At 35.4% G+C, this 19,972-nt stretch overlaps 1 protein-coding gene across 3 annotated transcripts in view; it reads left to right on the top strand.

The window, feature by feature from the left end:
- rnf130 (ring finger protein 130) overlaps positions 1 to 18,014 on the top strand; it is a 50,766-nt gene extending 32,752 nt beyond the window's left edge. For 2 of the 3 annotated variants that reach the window (XM_073854332.1, XM_073854334.1), the window contains exons 7-9: positions 7,341 to 7,437; positions 8,130 to 8,334; positions 16,814 to 18,014. In XM_073854332.1, the coding sequence (XP_073710433.1) occupies positions 7,341 to 7,437; positions 8,130 to 8,334; positions 16,814 to 16,923 (412 nt within the window). In that variant the 3' untranslated portion in view covers positions 16,924 to 18,014. Of the gene's footprint in view, positions 1 to 7,340; positions 7,438 to 8,129; positions 8,335 to 12,609; positions 12,704 to 13,094; positions 13,463 to 16,813 lie in introns of those variants that run through there. The other variant, XM_073854333.1, reaches the window with a different exon arrangement.
- Positions 18,015 to 19,972: the final 1,958 nt, after the last annotated feature.

Genomic DNA, 19,972 nt, shown 5'->3' with positions numbered 1-19,972 from the left:
CATTGTTTTTATTTTTAGAATACGATTCTTATGTTTATTAATGATCTTTTTAAGGCTAAATAATGCTGAATATATTTCTGTCCTAATGTAGCTTGATTTCCAGCAACAGAGAAGATAGGCCAACTATCTATCCATATCCATTGCCCACTATGATTTGGTTCTCTACCCACAAATTTTAAATAAATGGTCAAATGGCATTTGTGGAGAGCTAGAGAGAGAGAGAGAGATATCTGAGGTTTGTGCTGTTGAGAGATATGACTTTGTTGAGGAAATATGGTACTGCTGTGACTGTGAATCACAGGTCCTGCAAGACTTATTTTTAGCAGCTTCATCTTCCAGTGACCTCTAGGCAGCGGACACATATACACAATCATACTTGCAAACACAGACATACACAACGTATTGAAGGGATAAGACATATGTACACAGACATATACACAAACATGCCCTTTCCGACAGCTTCAGACACCATCTGCTGGCTCTGTCCCGGTCACACAGCTGGAAGTCTGCCTGCTAAATCTCTTGATCATCTTAAACACACAATTTAAAACACATATGCTGTACATTAGTGCTTCCTATGGATTTGTGCTTATGTAGCCCCCTATAAGTTTGTCTTAATTAAATTCTCAACAAAATATTATTATTATTATTTTATTTATAATTAAAATAAACATAGTTTGTATCAATTTTAGCGACATGTAGTGGTGAGATGTCGAATTGCAACCAACAGTTCACCCCTCAATTTCAACGCGTATGGTTGCCGCCACAGGACAAACAGGACATAGCCTGAGACAACGTAGGGACAAAACGTGCTTTGTAGAGTAGTTTGTCTGTTTAAGGCTACAATAGAAACATGACAGCGACTACCAATGATAAAAGATAAAAATAGATAAAAACGGCGCATTCTAAGGTAATAAAAACAATACGGTTTATTATGTAAGGTCTTTATACACCACTGATTATATAGTTATGTATATTATATTGCATTTCTGTAAAGAGATCCTTCTTAAAGTTACACAGTGCACCTTTAAAGGCAGGATAGGCAGGAATTATCTAAAATAACTTTTTACAAATTTGTTTAAACTGTCTCTATATTCCAATACATAAGTAAAATGTAAGTACTCTGAAAAGTCGAGTGTCTGTAGACCTCTCGCGACTGTTTTGGACACAGCTCATTTTTCCATTCACTCCATCCCCTCCCTTCTGGGTCTCTTCTAAAGCCACGCCCCCAAAACACATGAACGCACGACGCTGACCGGCTCTGCTAGGAGAAGCATTTACCAGACGAGCGGAGAGGAAGGAGCGCGGTGCATGTAGTAACATCATGTCGCAATAACATGTAATAATACAATTAACTTTATCACTATGAATATAAACAAATACAATAGCTTTAAGTACTCACTATTAAGGCAGTGTTTTGCATGGAAGAGTTTCCGTGATGAAAGCATTGTTGACTCTGATGAGGACTACACTCGGGAGACAATACCGCTACTGCATCGTCGACTTGAGGAAAAGCCACGCGATATTTACTCTCGTTTGATTTCTTCGTTTATTATTTTTTTGCCTTGTTTGCCTTCGCTGACTGCATATGCAGGTACTGTGAGTTCTGAATGCTCTTTCTCTGCCATACTTTTGCTCTTCCTAGAGTGCCTCGTGCACGTTCAAATCAATCGGGTGTGCGCACGTGTGGGCAGATCCCATAGCAACAGGGGTGGTGCCATGGTCGCGAGAGAGAGAGTGATAGTCGCGCAAGCCAATCATTTGTTTCGTCCCGAATGGAAATAAGTAACTGTGTTTAAAACAGTGGTGAGAGGTCTACAGACACTCAAGTTTTATACTTTTTTTTTCAGAGTACTTACATTTTAATTATGTATTGGTATATAAAGACAGTTTAAGCAAATTTGTAAAAAAGTTTTTTAGATAATTCCTGCCTATCCTGCCTTTAAATAAACGGTAGTCCTTTTGTATGAAGTCATACATTATTCTTCAATTCACAATTATGTAAAGCATAATTTTTTGCTTTCTCCAGTAGTGTTACTGGAAACATAGATACATAGAGATCTGCAACGTCACACAGCAGGGTTTTTCTGTATTATCGAGTAGTTTTATCTGTTATTTTTTTATAAAATCTTCTTAAAATCTGCCACAGCAACAATATTCTTTATTCATCCTGCCTCCACTCTATATTGATATCCTCTCTCTCTCTCTCATGCTCTTGCTCTCTCTCTCTCTCTCTCTCTCTCATCTCTACATCTCTCTAAAGTAGCAGTAAAACGGTAATCCCGAGGCTGGTTAATTGCATTGTTCTCTCTGCGGTTCTCTTTGTACGGCTGAATCGCTGCCTCACTTGAGTCGGATCAAATAACACACTCATGATCCAGTTCCTGCCTGCATTGCCTCAGACAACTGCTGGCATTCAGCATCTCGCCACTCTCAAGCTCTTAGCCGTGATGATAAGGGCTTGGGTGACGTGCGTAATCCTACAAAGCTTTAAAGAAGCGCAGCTTTTAGTGTTTATGTAGTGTCCTTTCTGTTTACTTCTGTATTCTAGTGTATCAATGTTTTTGCATTTAGAATACAGCCTTTCTCTTGTGGGGAATCAGACAAAAACTATTATACTGATGAATTATGAGTCATGGGTCTGTCCTATCTCCAGTGTGAAAATCATCTCTACCTATAACCATAGCAAAAAATAGTTCAAGGCTGACATAAATCACAACAAAAAAGTTATGCCCTAACTTCAAGTACTGTATCAATAGGAAATACATCACACGAGAAAGAATGCGGGTACTCATCTGATGATTCATGGGGTTGTTTGGATACCAGCGCAACCCTGTGTGCAGTATACGGTAGTCATGCAATATGAGTGAATATTTTGCATTGAATATTCACAGCTTGTTTAGTGCATGCATACTGATTCATGTGCAGTACTGGTCATTAAAGAAGATGTACTGTGCATTGTGGGGTGGGTGATTCTCACGAAAACTTGGTTTTAAAAATGTCAAGCATGAAAATTTAAAAATTGCTTAAATTTACTTTTTTCCCACCAGACATTGAAAAACAAAGTCTTGAGTAAATGGGAACATTTATTTAAAAAATTGTACTTATCATTTAACACTTTTTGTAACATAATTTAAAAAATTAGTCCTAAAAAATCTCATTACCGCAACAGTCAGAAAACATCAACACTGACATATTTTCAAAATGACATGACAAACCTGAAAGAACATAATTTGGAGATTCTGCACATGCATTTAAAATCAAAGTATTATGCTTCTATTAATTAAATTAACATTTAATAAGCATCTGTTGCGGTAATGATAATCAAAATGTCGTGTAAGCATTCTGACAAGACAATATTTCAAATTAACTGTAAAAAAATGATCTTACCTGGTAGCCATCTTGAAGTAACTGGTCCATGTGCTTGGTCACTCAAAATCAAACTTTATTAAAATTCTGTATGTGTGCTTAAACTGTTCTCAAAAAGTGTTGCGGAGGATGAGAACATCAGGCATGGACACATCATTTTCCTAATTTTTCTTCATTATTATTATACATGAATATTTAGTAAATATTTTTTCTGTCATCTAAAGTAGTCTAGCAAAACATCCATTTTTTTCTTAATATTTTTGTGTTAATTTGATTAAATTACAACATAACGCATGTTCAAACACAGCCGGACACATTGCGGTAATGAGAATTTCAGCAGAAAATGAGATAAAATTTCCAATTATAAATTCTTATGTTGAAATCACACATTGTGCAAGGTAGAACACAGTATTGTGTTAATTCTGATGCTTTTTAATGTTACTATATTACACATTTTAAAGCTAAAATCATTAGTGCCGCGGTGTTTCAATGGTTTCGTGAGAATCACCCGGGTATGTTGGCTCAATGACGTGACCAGTATTTTTAGACTGACCAATAGGAGATGGGGAAGTGTTCAGGAAACTTATTTGTGGATCTGTTTTGATGATGCTAAAGACATGCAAACATGTTTTCTTATTAAATGCACAATATGTAATTTTCGCTGCTAGAGGTGGAAAAACATGATTGATGGTTTGAAGGAGCATGTAATGATGAGAGTTGTAGTCGTTTCTTCCACTCCTAATGTAAATCAATCCAAAGGGAATCACAGATCATGTAGTTTTAAAACCAGTATGTTATAACGTAAGAACAGATTGATAAACAAATGGCATTGAAGTATCATATTTGCTATTGTTATACTTTGCTCTGAAACGCAGATCAGTCTGCACTGTGCTGCATGAAACACACCTGTAATTTCTACAGTAGTAAAAGCAGAAATCGATGTTGACACACCATTGACAGGGAAGAAGGAAGGATGCTGTACTAGTTAAAATTGCGAAATGTAAGTTCACCAATAAACACATTTATAACACTGTGCTAGTGACTTTAGGGTATTTTACTGCTGCAATCTTACATATTGTGCCTTTATATGAAGTTCTGGTCTCATGCTCTTTATGAATGGAAAGTATGTTAATGTGATATATATACTGTACATCCGAACCAGCATCTCTCTTTATCTCATTGCTCTTTACCTATGTAAGTATCTATGCTCTCTAAGCATGAGAGGCTCCTCGGCCACAATCAATAACTCATAGCATAAGTAATGGTAGCACACTTGACCTAGCCTTTACCATTCAATTTACGTCCCAGCATATTATCTTCCCTGTTTCTCCCATGTCTTTTCTATGGGGTGTGACCCTCACTTTATGGCTCTATCTAACCGTTGTATGTCAGTGTGTACTGAAATGTCTTCATACAGGCGACACGGATCTTAACCACATAGTAACTGCAAAATAATACAGATATTAGGCCCACATGCAGAGCTTTGATGGCACGCATCTCTTTAGTACCCATTGTGTTGCAAGTACCCTCATCATTAATTCATTTGACCCTTGTTTGCGTGTTCTCCATCAAAACAAATCAAGCTTTGTTGGAGTTTGTCTGCACGCTTGCCTGCTATATGATCATTTCATACTATCCACCACTCACTACCCACAAATCACAGTGTGCCAGAGGCACTTAGCATTATATGACATCCTTAGATAACCTCTCTTAAATGCATTGTTGCTGCTGTGCAACTCTCCTGTCTAGTGGATGTGTTTGTATTGTTGGTGAGATAAGCGAATTGGTTAAACAGGCGTATTATATTATTAATAAACCTTAAATATGCTCTTATCAAAACATAAGTGAACTGTCCTTCATCTATCTGTGTTTAAGGAAGCTGTTACATGAACAATGTATACTTTTTGGCCTATGAGGTCTAAAACAAACAAAAAGCAAGCATACTTTCTGGGGATACTGTAGGTTGCTGTTTAAACATCACTGTTTTGTTGTTACTCAAACTGTCTGTCTTTAAGACATGTTGGATTTTTGAGATGTGTGCATCTACCTGGCATTGTGCATTACTTTATTAACAATGTTACATGTGGGTATTAAAATGATCCCTTCTCTCCCCTATTAAAGGGATAGTTCACCCAAAAATGAAAATAATGACATTAATGACTCACCTTCATGTCGTTCAAAACTCGTAAGGCCTCTGTTCATCTTCAGAACACAGTTTAAGATGTTTTAGATTTAGTCCGAGAGCTTGTTGACCCTTCATTGAAAATCTACGTATGGTATACTGTCCATGTCCAGAAAGATAATAAAAACATAATCAAAGTAGTCCATGTGACATCAATGGGTCAGTTAAAATGTGTTGATGCATCGAAAATACATTTTGGTCCAAAAATAACAAAAATGACGACTTTATTCAGCATTGTCTTCTCTTCCGCGGCTGTTGTGCAGCGTGAGATGCAGTGACGCGGATGATGTGTTATCCTCAGACATGTTGCGAATGTTTTTTTTTTTCAAACTTACAGCGTGCATCTCCCTCAGACTGTAAACGAAGCCGGGGTGCAAAAAAAACAGCTGGGGCGCACCAGATAACATGTCAGCCGCGTCACTGCAGTCACGTGACTTTAGTCTTGTGCATGCGCTTCCCAACAGAAACGGAAGAGAAGACAATCCTAAATAAAGTTGTAATTTCTGTTATTTTTGGACCAAAATGTATTTTTGATGCTTCAACACATTCTAACTGACCCACTGATGTCACATGGACTACTTTGATGATGTTTTATCACCTTTCTGAACATGGTTAGTATACCGTACATAGATTTTCAATGAAGGGTCAACAAGCTCTCGGACTAAATATAAAACTTCTTAAACTGTGGTCCGAAGATGAACGGAGGTCTTACGAGTTTGGAACGACATGGGGGTGAGTCATTGATGGCATTGTTTTCATTTTTGGGTGAACTATCCCTTTAAAACATTCCTGAAACACCTAATAGTTAAGGAATTACTGTTGGGCTGTGTCCGAAATAGCCCCTATGCCCTTAAGTAGTGCACTATTTCAGGGGACAGCCATCTTGTAGTGGTGTCCGTAATTATAGTGGACATTATCAAGTGCATTCAACCCCATTATGCTGTGGAATAACGTGTTTACAACTGATGAACACTCAATGGCTAGCCGGGACTCATTCACTGTGAGGCGCTCCTGAATCTCGACACAAGATGGCGCCCGCAACGCTTAGTTTTCAAATTCACTCACACATTTACATTCACTCAAGAACTATATAAGTTAACTAATGTAAGGAATGGTGATTGAGTGTATATGAGGCTATTTTAGACGCAGCATTGCTCTTGCGCTGTTGGCATGAAACCTTTTGGCGTGTTTGATGGTGCTCAGATTAATAAAAGCCCAACACTGACCTAAAGTAGTGATAAATAATTCTACCCAATCTTCAGTGCTTCAATGGCCGTCTTGTCTTTAGCATGAGCCACAGTGGATGTCTTGTGCAGAGGAGCTCTGTTATAAAGAGGGTTTCCGCTGTTGCGAATCCAGGGTCTTTCCTGAAGTGAACACAGCTCAGATTGTGTGGCAGCCGGATATGAGGAGATGGAGACGAGACTCAAAAGCTTTCTGTGAAAGCTCACGTTGCTCCATTTGAAGTCCATCGGCTTCATGCTTTTAATTTGCCTTGCTCACCTACTCTAGTCGTAATGTACATGTGTAATGCATTTTGATGTGTAATGTCCATCGTAAAGCAATGTTTTAAGAGTGGTTTCAAATCTTCATTGTTGCTGAGGAGAAGTATAGTGAAATGAAAGGAGTTATTCTGCATTTCTTAATTTGGCATTGTCTTTCAGAATATTCACAGAAATTTAATCTTGTTTTAACCAAATTTGCTGTATAAGATGTTGTTTTAATCGGGATTCATGTTAACAAATAAGTTCCTCGTTTTATGATTAAATGTCATTATGTCTCTTTTCAGGCATGTCTTTCATAAAATGTGTGTGGATCCATGGCTAAATGAGCACTGCACCTGTCCTATGTGTAAACTCAACATCCTAAAAGCCCTGGGGGTTATGGTGAGATCACACACAGACATACACATTTACATTGTTTTTTGCAAAAATGCATACTTTTCAAAGACCCAAATTATAACCAGAATCTCAAAAATTTTGTAAAATTTCCAGGAGAAAAAAATCAACTATTCTTATGGTTAGTTTGAATCATGTTTACCTTTGGGAATGCCCCCATAGGGAGGTGTTGTCATATTTAACTGACTTCTGGGAACAGTTTTGTACCCAAAGTACAGCTGAGTAATACCAAACACATTTAAATGTAGCACAAAAACAACAAGAACATGAAAGTCAGTGGGCAGCAGGAGGTTAACAAGATTTTGTTTATATGATCTTTAAAATAGCAGCATGCTATGATTGAATGACTGAGATCTATGTATAGATATTACCATAGAAAATAAAATAGATGTTTTGCTGGATGCAACAGAGCACAGCAATTTTTATGTCGTGTCATTTGGCTTGCAGTTTTGTGTGCGTCAGGGGTTGTGATTTGTTATCTAATACTGCCCTCTGCTGATTATATTTATTATTTCACACTAGTTTCTGACATCATAGATAAAATTATTTATTCCATCTTACCAAGATATTACACATTCAATATAGTTTCTGATGTCATGAGATCTTGGGGTGTGATAAAACATGTATATTTTAATTAGATATTTGTGTTAAGTTGCACTGAGAAATGTATGTATTTGCAGCCTAACCTGCCCTGTGTGGACAACATGGCTTTTGACATGGAGAGGATGTCCCGTAGTCAAACGTCCAGTCAGAGGATGGCGCTGATGGATCTGTCCTCTGAGACCAGCATCAGTCTGGAGCCCCTACGGCACTCCAGTTCCTCCCAGCTCCCCTCCGATGAAGAGCTCATCCCTCGTACAGGAGAGATCAACATTTCTGTTACTAGTAAGGACAGAGCTTTATTTATTTATTTATTTTTATAAAGCTGAAGTGTGTAATTTCTGCACTACTAATATCACCAAACAGAAACATAAACACTGTTTTCAGGCATGCTTCTTTAATGCTCTCCCCCAAACATTCATTTACAGTTTTCTCCAGAAGTTGCGTTAGACTTTTTCATTGATGTACAGGGTCGTTAAAATTCTGTTAATTTCATAATTTAAAATTTTAATAGCTTGTAAATTTTTAAATTTAAGTATAAAAATAAAATGGATTAATAAATGCTGTGCATCACGTGTGATCCAGTGAAGGCATGCCTGCTTATTAAAATGATGGTTCACCCAAAAATAAATACGTCAGGGTATCAATGTTAGGATTTGTGGTTGAACTGCCAATTTAAGTTGGCATTGGAGACAGTATTGTAATATAGGAAAAGAAATGACACACTTCACCTTTAAGTTTATCACCTACTTTACAGTTCTTTTTGTCCCTCATTTCTTCCTTAGCGGCGTGTGGGTGTGTGGGGGGGTAAATGTACTTTACCTGTGTGCAATGACAGCTTCACTCCACCTGTTGTTCAGGGACATCTGTGTGCTGTGACTCATGCGCTGCTAAGACACAGTACTGAAAGCACTTTCTTCTGCCCTTTCACTGCTATATATAGTTTTCTCAAGTCACTAGCTTGTTTTGCATTACAGATTTGCACAAAAACTTTTGTGAAATGGAGTTTTCATTAATAGATGTTATGTGACTAAAACTAAATTTCCTCTCATGGTAGTGTATATCTCAGTCACCTCACCTCCCTTAGCTATTATTTTTTATCAAATGAGACTCAGGTGTGTTAATAATTGGGAGCGGTCACATATGTACATATGTGGTGTTTCTGGGAGTGTGTGTGTGTGTGTGTGTGTGTGTGTGTGTGTGTGTGTGTGTGTGTGTGTGTGTGTGTGTGTGTGTGTGTATATATATATATATATATTTTTTTTATATTTATTTATAATAAAACCACCTCATATGAGCGTAAAAACATTTCTGTGTTCGAAATTACATTGGAAATTTATGGAATTATGGCACACAAATAAAGGTCGGTTGGATGTCAAGGAAGCTAATGTTGGTATGTGATACAGTTTGTATTAATAACCCAAAATGTACAAAAAATATCCTTTAATTGCTTAAGTCTCCAACTTGGAATATTTACAAAATTCCCAAGCTTTGCAACCCTATGTGCATGTTGGGGTTAATAAACTACTGAAAATAATTAATTCCTTTTACATTAAAATAATTTATTAAACCATCATAAACATTGTTTCATACAATAATGTACATTGGAATTAGATGATACTGATAATCACTGGTGCTGATATATATATATTTATTTCTGAAATTATTTGCTCAGTGCATTGCTGTATTTTAGTAATTTGATGTTCTCTCTCACTTTGGGTTAGATGTGATATAGTTTTTAAATACCAGCATATACATATATATATATATATATATATATATATATATATATATATATATATATATATATATATATATATATATATATATATACATATATATATGAAACGGGGGTCAGAAGTTTTGATTAAAAAACATTAAGCCCTTGTCTAAATGGCTGTTGGATCTAAAATTTTCTTTTTCGTATGATTTCTAAGAGGTGTACCATCCTAAATGCTTAACTAATACACGAAGGATGGTTTTCCATCCACTTGCGCGTCTGAGATTTTGGTTTCAGTTTTAAAACATGCAGAAATAAGAATATAAAGTGCAGGACTTGCTTGATAAATACTTATTAAGAGAGATAAAGTTTCGTGACCTGGTTAATGTTAAAAGAGTTATTAAGAGCAAAAAATTATCTTCCTCGCGCTGACTGACACATCTGAAGCGCGTGCACACAACTCTGACATCTACACAGAATTAAAATTTTAAAAATATCTGTTTTGACAAGAATTCACGCAGATATAATCTGTTATGTCTTAAGTGAATGTTTGAACAACTGTTAAAATATCTGACTTGTAATCTGTATGTCTTAATGTTGATCAAACAATAAAAGAAAAAACAGGTTCAACATATTGATATTGTTTTGACTTTGGTAAAACGAATAGATTTAGCACACATAATTTGTAATTTTGCTTTTGACCCTTAAAAAATCTTGGATTTTTCTCAAAATTAACTTTGCTGACTTTGTCAACTTCAAACAGATGTAGTTCTGTCAGATTCCAACAAATCATGCATTGTTTTGAAGTTTTAATAGAGAATGTCAAAATATAAATAACACATTTTGAATATTTGCTCATTCCAACTCAATTTGCCAGCAAGGATCACAAATGCAGCAGTAAACAGAAATGGTGAAAGAAAAGGGTCTTCTGAAAGGAAAATTACTATACAAAACAATGACTAATTTTCTGTTGAACATGTTAAAGGGGACAGAGAATGAAAAAACATTTTTACCTTGTCTTTGTTGAATAATGGTAGTCTACCCGCATTCACAAACATACAAAAAGTGTTACACATGCTAAACATCTCAGTCTCATAGAAATTCCTCTTTTAGAAATGTCAGCCAGAAAACAGTCCAATCTGAGAAACTGATGCTTATGACATCACAGGCATCTAACTGCCCCTCCACTTTAAAATAATAGGCTACATTTTTTGAGTGGCAGCAAAGTCAGCCAATCAGTAATGAGATTGCAAGTTAAGCCAGTAGGAGGAGCCAAATAGGTGCAAAACCGCTTGTTTAAAATCCCCCTCCCTAATAGAGCTATCTAAGAGAGGTTTTTAGGAAGCTTCTAAGGGATTACAGACCCAAACAAAAAGATTTTTGTCTACATGTCACATCACAGAACAAGGATAAATACTCCGTTCAATCATTCTATGTCACCTTTAACAGGCTGGTGTAAACATACATTTGCATAAAGCATCTATATTTGTCCAAACCCATGTTGATTAGAGTATTATAAACTTAAAAAGTGTTAAATAAAGGTAAATTTAGAACAGATAAAAATGTGCGATTAATTTGCGATTAATCGCGAGTTAACTCATGAAATCATGCGATTAATCTAGAATAAATATTTTAATCCATTGACAGCCCTGATTTACCGTATATACAGTCAAACAAAAAAATATTCAGACACCAGATATAATTTTGTATATTTTTAATAGTGGGTGCAGGGCACTAAAATCAATTAAGAATAGCAAAATTAAGTAAACTGTGACATATTATAACTAAAAATTCATACAGTGGACTACCAGTATAATTAATAAAAATGTGGGACCCAAAATTATTCAGGCACTTTAACCTGACCAGGTTAATTGCTAATGTGGCCCTTTTAAACCACAGACAAAACAAAAGTAAGCATTGCTTGGTAATTGGTTGACTTAAACTGGTATAATCTAATTGTGTACTTCCATTTAACAGCTGACAGCTATTCAACCCACTGTAATTCATTTGTGAGACAATCTAACAGAAGGATGGTCAAAACCATTGAAAAATCAAATACTTTAACTTTTTGTCAATACTTTTACTTTTGAATTCTTGTCATATTTTATTACCATTTTCCAAACTATAGCAAAACATAATGTGAGAAATGTTGAAGATCTGAATACATTTTGTTTGACTGTAAACACACTCACATTTTTTGAGTTTATTAAGACTTTTATTGTAGAAACAGATGCATTTATTAAATGTCTTTTATTATTTACAGAATATTTGTTCTGATACCGTGTGCTTAAACTATTCTGTTTGGCAGTTGTAAGCCCTCTTCTGGACCTGAGTTCATTACAGTGATTATGCGGGTGTATGTGCTTTACTACCTCTGCAATATATGTTTTTCAAAAGGCTTGTAGTTGTTTCTGAATCCCTTGAGGTCTCTTTTGCAGATTATCATCAAATATTTCACTTAAACATCTATTTCGTTATGTATTCCAACATCACTTCTAAGAAATGTCAGGTACTCTGCTGCTTCTGCTTCCTGTCGAGTTGATGTCCGTCAGACGCGAGATGTTGCTTTGTTAAAAACAGCTTGCTAAACCAGCACTAAGTGTCATGTTCTCTGACTGTTACATTCAGTCTGGCTTTCTTATTTTTACCCATCTTGTTTGTGCTATCTGGATCATTGCTCTCCGGCGGTTTCCTCTCCTGTTATGTGGATAAGAGACGGGTCGCTGTTTCTTCGCAACTTCACCTGTCCCAGCTTCCACTTCTCTTCGGCTTTCTGTGTCATGATGATACCTGGCCCGCCTACAATCGAAAATGACCCTCCCCTTTTACTCTGTTAACAGAAGAGTGGTTTATTGTTGCCAGCTTTGCCGTGCTCTCTGCTCTCACACTTTGTTACATGATCATCAGAGCCACCGCCAGCGCCACCACCTACGAGTGAGTATGGGTTAGCTAGCTGTCTAAAATTGATATGTAATACAACCAGTTACCTCAGTACTACAGACTAATATAGCGTTGCTAAATGCATTAACAGTGAGCCACTGACTGCTGCACAGCAAGATTTGTCTCAAAAGTGTGTTTAAAGCTACCGCAAGTAAATATATGTCTAATAGTACTATGTAGCATTGAAATAAGGCTCACATACTGTAGGTCATCTTGCTGTTTTATAATCAGAATTTATGAATACTTATGTAGCTACAGTTTCATGTTTCTTATAAACAGGAATTTACAGGCTCATCTAAGTGACTTTTATATAGTGTAATGATTTTATTTTGTAATTACAATGTGCTTTACTTGCTTAACCAATTGTATATCTTATCTTTTACAGCCTGATGTCAGAATAAGAGGTTTCCTGGAGTCCTAAGTGCCTAAATGAAAACACATCCTTAAATCTCACTTGTGCAGGCTCACTTCTTGAACATTTATTTGTATTATTAGTAGAGATTTCTGTTTTTAGACTGTTTTTTTAGGCAACTCACAGCTTTACACTGAATGATCTTGCTGTTTTACTGAGAAACAGTTTAAAATGTGTTTATTAAATATAGCAACTTGTTTGTTTAGATGCATAACGTATTTTACTTAAATAGCTGTATTGTGAATTACAAATTTATTAACATGTTTTTTTAACCATGCTGTGAATAACATTTTGAAACACATTGGATTGTGTGCGTATTAAAAATGGTTTATGAAAAAGTCTTTCTTGTGGTAAATGGTAAGTTTGTTTGATGCGTGACTTATGAGCAGCAGACGGACAACTTTTTTTATTTTTTTGTCTCTCTTATGTAGGAATTCTGCAGAATTAATTAACATAGACTGTATCCGAAATAACCTGTATATTCTTATTCCCTACATTAGTTTCCAAATATTGTCCACATGAATGAGTGAATGAAAACTAGTTGGTGAATTCAGACACTAAGCAGCAGAAGCACAGTGGGTGCCATTTTGTGTCGAGAGACGCAGGAGTTAATTTGACACGGTTCTCACAGTGAAGGTGTAAACATTGGTTGTACACTCATTATTGCAGTGCATTATGGGATTGAATAAGTGCACTCGATAATGTTCACTATAATTTCAGACACCACTACAAATGGCTGTCCCCTCAAATAGTGCACTATTTAAGGGTATACGGAGCTATTTTGGTCACAGCCATATTAGCTGGAAGTAGGGGAGAGCAGGGGCGAAAGTACCATTTTTCAGAAAAACTTAATTGTAAAAGATAATGTTATAGACAGAGATATTTTTTGCTGTGGTCAATAACTCACAGGTGAGGTCTTTCAATACCATTTGAAATTTTGAACAAATGTAAAACGACTTCAGTATAATTTCACTTTGAACATAGGTAGCGCATTGTTACTTTTGACCATGTCAGCAGGGACGAAAGTAACACACACACACTTAAAATGAATGTGTTAAATTAACACATCTTGTGTCTAGTTAAGGACAACACATTAGATGTGTTGTCCTTAACACATCTCTGTGTTATTTTTGGAATAACACACTTTGTGTTGTTTTAACACATCTTTGGTTGTCCATTTCATTTATTTGAACTCAAAATCAACACGAAATGACACATAATGTGTTAAATAGTTTAACACAAAACAGTGTGTTAAAATTAACACATCCTTTCTTAGAGTGCAGGTAGGTCAAAAGTAACACAACAAAACAAGATAGTTTTTTGTGTTACACTTATTTTTAGTAAATATACCTGACTATGAGCTTGTTTATATGTAACTGCAAACATATTTTGTAATTTTTCTTTGTTAAAAATAATGAAATTACGTTTTCATTTTAAATTTCAGTTTTATCAAATGTTTCAAAAGCAACAGACAGTACAAACTTAAATTGTTGAGAATTAAAAAAAATTCAGTTTGAACACTATGAAAATGAAATTAAATCAAATAAGAATAATATCAATTTCAACATATACAACAGTATTAGCAGCAACAAGTGTTACTTTTGTCCCGACTCTTCACATTTAAACCCGATTTACTTTTATTTTGAAAAACTCTGAGAAGTCAAACTTCAAGATGTGTTACAGCACTAAATAACCTGTAGATTGATCAGTAATGTAATTAAACCTAAAACACAACGTGTTATAAGAAAAATTACCGCTTTAGGAATTTACTTATTATGGTTGAAAACACCTGTCTGGATCTACAAAAAAAGGTGAGTAAATAACGCGATATTTGTCAGCTCTGTCAAGGGTTGTGTGTCTAAGATGCTGCCATAGTTTGGGATGCAAATGTTATCAGGGTTATCAGAGAGAAGATAACAGATGTTTTTTTTCTTGCCCCTGCACTCTTATTTTGCTTGTTTTTGGAGGAATTCAGACAATAGTTGGGCACATCCTGTAGTTACCCTGAAGATCTGTACAGTGTTGTGCATGACAAACATTCATGCAACTTGTTTAATGTCATGTAGAAATGGTCTATATTCCTGCTTAACCCCTTCAGACTCTGTGTCCACTGGAATGGACATCACATGTTTTGTGGTTCAAACCAATAAAAATGCTGATCAACCAATAAAAATAAGGCACACTGATTAAACAGCTGAAATATTAGGTTTGAAGGGGTTAAGGAGCAATTAACAGTGATCGGTATTTAACTCTTTCCTCGCCATTGATGAGTTATCTCGTCAATTAAGAGAAAACATTTCCTGCCGGTTTTATGGTAATCTGTAATTCCGCTATTATCCACCGGATGGCGCTTTACCCCTTTTATAAAAAACAAAAACAAATTTTGTTAATTTTAAACTCCAATTTTAAACAATCTGATCTGTAACAAAATTTCTTTACAAAAATGCAATTATTTAAGCTTTTTGCTCAAAATGTTTTCTTTTTTTAGAAACCTACTCATATTTAAGAGGTTATAAATGAAGATAGGATGAAACTTTTTTTCCCCATTTTGTTTGTTTGAAAACAGAGGGTCTGTTCTTTCATTTGATATATTTGTATGTTTACATTTATAGAAGAAAATGTTCCTGGAAGGCATTTTGTGAAACTTTTGTTAAAAACAAAAAAAACCTGGCGGGCAACTTTTTAAAAAAAAGGCTGGCGGGGAATGAGTTAACAGTATTTATGTCAAGTCAGGAGTCCTCAAAATAGCACACGACTATAAGGAGCAAGGGATTATGTCACTATCATAGAAAGTCAAGGATATAGCCACTGTAATATTTGTTCATATACACTAGTCAACATTTGAAGTGGATCAAAACCTTTCATAAAAGTTGTCTTAAAATTTTGAACAATACCCATTCTTGTCTTAGGACAACTTTTATAAACTTTATTGATCCACTTCCAATGTCGACTTGCTGAATCGCAGTATAGGGCAGTGGTTTTCAAACTGGGGGCCGCGAGATGGTGGCAGGGGGGCCCAAGTTTTACGACATTTTATGAAATACATTAATAATTTATCATGAAGGCTACTTACCAAAAGCACTACTTTTTTGTATAATTTAATGGTTTTTTTTTATTATTATTAAAATGTTGAGTTTAATAACGGTTTTTTGTCACAAATTTTCTTTGGGGGGCCACGAAGGAGTGCACCGTACACAAGGGGGGCCGCACTCTGTTTGGGAACCACTGGTATAGGGTAATATACATTATATTGAACATTACAAGTAAATCAGTTTGGGTTGTGATGGGTTTTTTGACACTTTTTGTTTTTGGTTACCCTAAATACTCTGCAGATGAACTCAGATTGCCACATACACGCACTGTGAAAAAAATTTGGACATCTATAAAATATATGTGCTCAAAATGTTTTATTGTAGTGATGTTATTACTTGGTCTGATGGCAATACCGTAAGAAGACTTGATTACATGATTTATACTAAACTATCATATGAGTGAAACCTGTAAGGAGGAGATAAACAAGTCTTTTAAGTCTACAGGAGCAGAAACCTTTTGAAAGTTAAGCTTATCTTTGATATTTTATTGACCTTTAGCAGACTAATTTCTTCTTTCATTTCTATCCCCATGTTGTGCATTTCAACTTGTGCAATCACAAATACACAAATAGTTTTTTAACCCGATCTTTATTCTTTCAGGTGGTCATTTCTTCAACCGGAATTCTGTGTCTCCACGCAGTGTGGTCTGTGAGATGGAGCTTCCAGACATCCAGGCATCGCTGGACATGTACGACGACAACAAGTCTTGAGGACACGCACCCGCTCTACCTTAATCCCGTTATGAGTGTGAAATGGAGTATTGACGACTATGGCGATGAACTCTACCACTGTAGAAGGATCTTCATAGAGATCAACCACATCAAGCAGAAGTGACTGGACTGCTGTTATATACGCCAGCGCCATCATCTGCCTCCTTACACTTTTAAACTTAATGTCTCTATCTTTCTTTATAAAACTATTTGTGGAAGACTATTTCAAAAGACATCGTACACAGATGGCTGTGGAAAGTACCTCTCGGTTTGTTTCTCTGTTATTCTCGGTTAACTACAAATGTCGTCTGTGGACTGAAGTCGTCTCATTTATGTAATTTGCCGGTTTGATTTGTTTTTACGTTCCAATGCTTCTTATTGTGCTAGGTGGGAAAACTCTCTTAGACAGTGGTTAAAGGATCCAAACTGAGCCTTTATAAGACAGCTGTCTGCTTTGTATCTCCTGCTTTTGTAGCTACACAATGAACTCGTCCTTCATACGCTTAAATGCTACAGCTTCACATTTAGTGCTGGCCAGTTAGCAATCAAAATCCTCTACAGTTCAGCGTTACTTCCTCATAGAAATATACAGTATTTCTCTGTACATAGATTCAAATGTTTTAAACATGTATTTAAAGAAAATCCTATGGAATACCTACAGCGAACACTAATCAGTTCCATGCAAGGGGACCTAATATATATATGAATATATACAGTATTTGCATATAACAATTCATATATCCCTCTCAAGTGGCCTCTTAGCACAATTTGTCTTTCCTGGATCTTGTCCGTGCACAAGAGTGTCTGTCTGTTTGTTCTAGTTTTCCTATCAGATGTTTTTTTTTTTTTTTTGTATGGCATTGAGACCATACTGGACTGCACTCACACAGAATCTCAGAGCTGGAGTGCTGATTCTGTACCAGTTATGTTGTTTTGCCATTGTTACAAACAGGACAGGGCAGGATAACCTGATCCTGGGTAAGAACCCATACTTTGAGTCACAGTGAGTAAAGGGGTATGCTTTATGTGGGTCATGGTAGTGAATTACATATGTTACATACTGCCTCAGCATTAAACTTGTCATAATTGCCTATACTGCTTTTTTTCTTTGTGTGAAGTGTAAACCAAACTAAGATGGATGAATGGATGGCCAGATGATGGATTTGGGTTTAAGGATGGATTATGATCATGTGAGGTCCAGAAAAGGCCACTATTTATGGCTCATGTTTTAAGTGGTTTGTTTCTGGATGTTGGGCCACCATAGTTTAGGGTTGGTAACAATTAAGTAAATTAAATGGTTTCTGTAGTAGTAACAATGATCATGTGTCAATACAAGCAGCTTCCTAAAAACATAACAAAAATGATATGTAGCTTATTATTAATTAAATATGAATTATTTATAGGGCTGGGTATTGATTCAGATGTTCCGGATCGATTCGGTTTCGATTCATAAGTTGTCGGATTGATTCGATTTCTATTCTCGGACCGATTTTTATACTCGATGCTCGATTCAACTCAATGAATATAGACTTAATACAAATACTTTATATGAAGAGTTTCGTTGCAAAACGAGATAAATCCATTTTTTAACATTTTTGTCAAAACATGTTTATTATTTTGTTTTATGGTGCTACTTAGCTGTATTTTTTAAGTTATGATGGTTTAAATCAAAACAAACCAACTGCAGTTGAATTGAAATTAATTGGAATGCACGAACAAAAAACGAGATTTCTGAACAATTAAATATATATATATATATATATATATATATATATATATATATATATATATATATATATATATATATATATATATATATAAAAAACAGTGAACATAAGTTTACAAGAACTTAAGAGCCACCAACCTGTACATTACACTTTTTTATTTTAGGTACACTTTGGTACATTAAAACAGAACCCATCTCTAATTAATTAAATGCATACAATTATGTTAAATACAATACAATTTTGATGCAAGATGAAAAATTTATGCTGAAAAAAAGTCGCATACCTTGATTAAACAGGATCAGGTTATAAAAAAAAACGATTCGTGGCATTTGAGAATCGATTTTTAATCGACCACGTTTAAAAAAAAACGATTAATCGAAAAAAATATTTTTTTTGCCCAGCCCTAATTATTAATATTAGTCATATTATAGAGTATTTGTGTAATAGGCCCAGAACATTGGGACTTTAATAAAACATTAACCTTAACGTTTTTTCCCAAACCCAGGAAAAATAGTTTTCATTTAAATGTAAATACACACCTCATAAAGTTTTGTGAATTAAAAAAAAAATGTCTGAGAAGAAAACTTTTTTTCATTAAGGCACTAAACATTTCAAATTTTACTGCTACTGCTCATTTTTCTAAAGTTTAGCCTAACATATCTCATTTCTTTTGCACTCAAAATATGAAGTCACACAGGTTTGGGTGAGAATATTTTTATTTTAGGTGAACTATTCCATAATTTCATATTATTTAATTATTTAAGCTCTAATCCGCCACTAGAGGGCAATAAAGCGCTGCTTGAGAAACACGCTGATCACATGGGAACGCTGTTGCCAAATCCCGGGAAGATGATACTGTGAGTTTCTTTAAAGTTGCATAAATTATATTTTACTGAAATGTGTGTAAGGAAATATTTTACTTTACCCAATTTATATTCTACCAGTGATATTCTGTTGATGATGATGATAAGAAGTAGTCATTTTTGTGAGAGGGGGGCATTTGGTAGTTTTGGTTTTTATGGTTTAAGATTGGCTGGCCTTTTATTTAATTTTTTAAAAATAAAATATGATAAATAAAATGTCATTAAAATATTGTGTTTTTTAAACTAATAAAACGTGTTTTAGGTCTCATCATGCTTTGCTTTTACAGGATAGAAACATTGGACTGGTTTTTGGTGCGCAGGTCTGGCAACCCTGGCGGGGACATAATGGCCGTTCTCAATCAGAAGGCTGCGGCCTCCGGAGGTCGCATTTGTAGGCTGTGGCATACGTCATTAAGACTAAAATAAGCCAGGCTTGATGACGTATGCAGCCTGCATATG

The sequence above is a fragment of the Misgurnus anguillicaudatus genome, chromosome 16 (assembly GCF_027580225.2).
Source record: "Misgurnus anguillicaudatus chromosome 16, ASM2758022v2, whole genome shotgun sequence".
NCBI lineage: Eukaryota > Metazoa > Chordata > Actinopteri > Cypriniformes > Cobitidae > Misgurnus > Misgurnus anguillicaudatus.
This window is presented reverse-complemented; position numbering and strand designations above follow the sequence as displayed.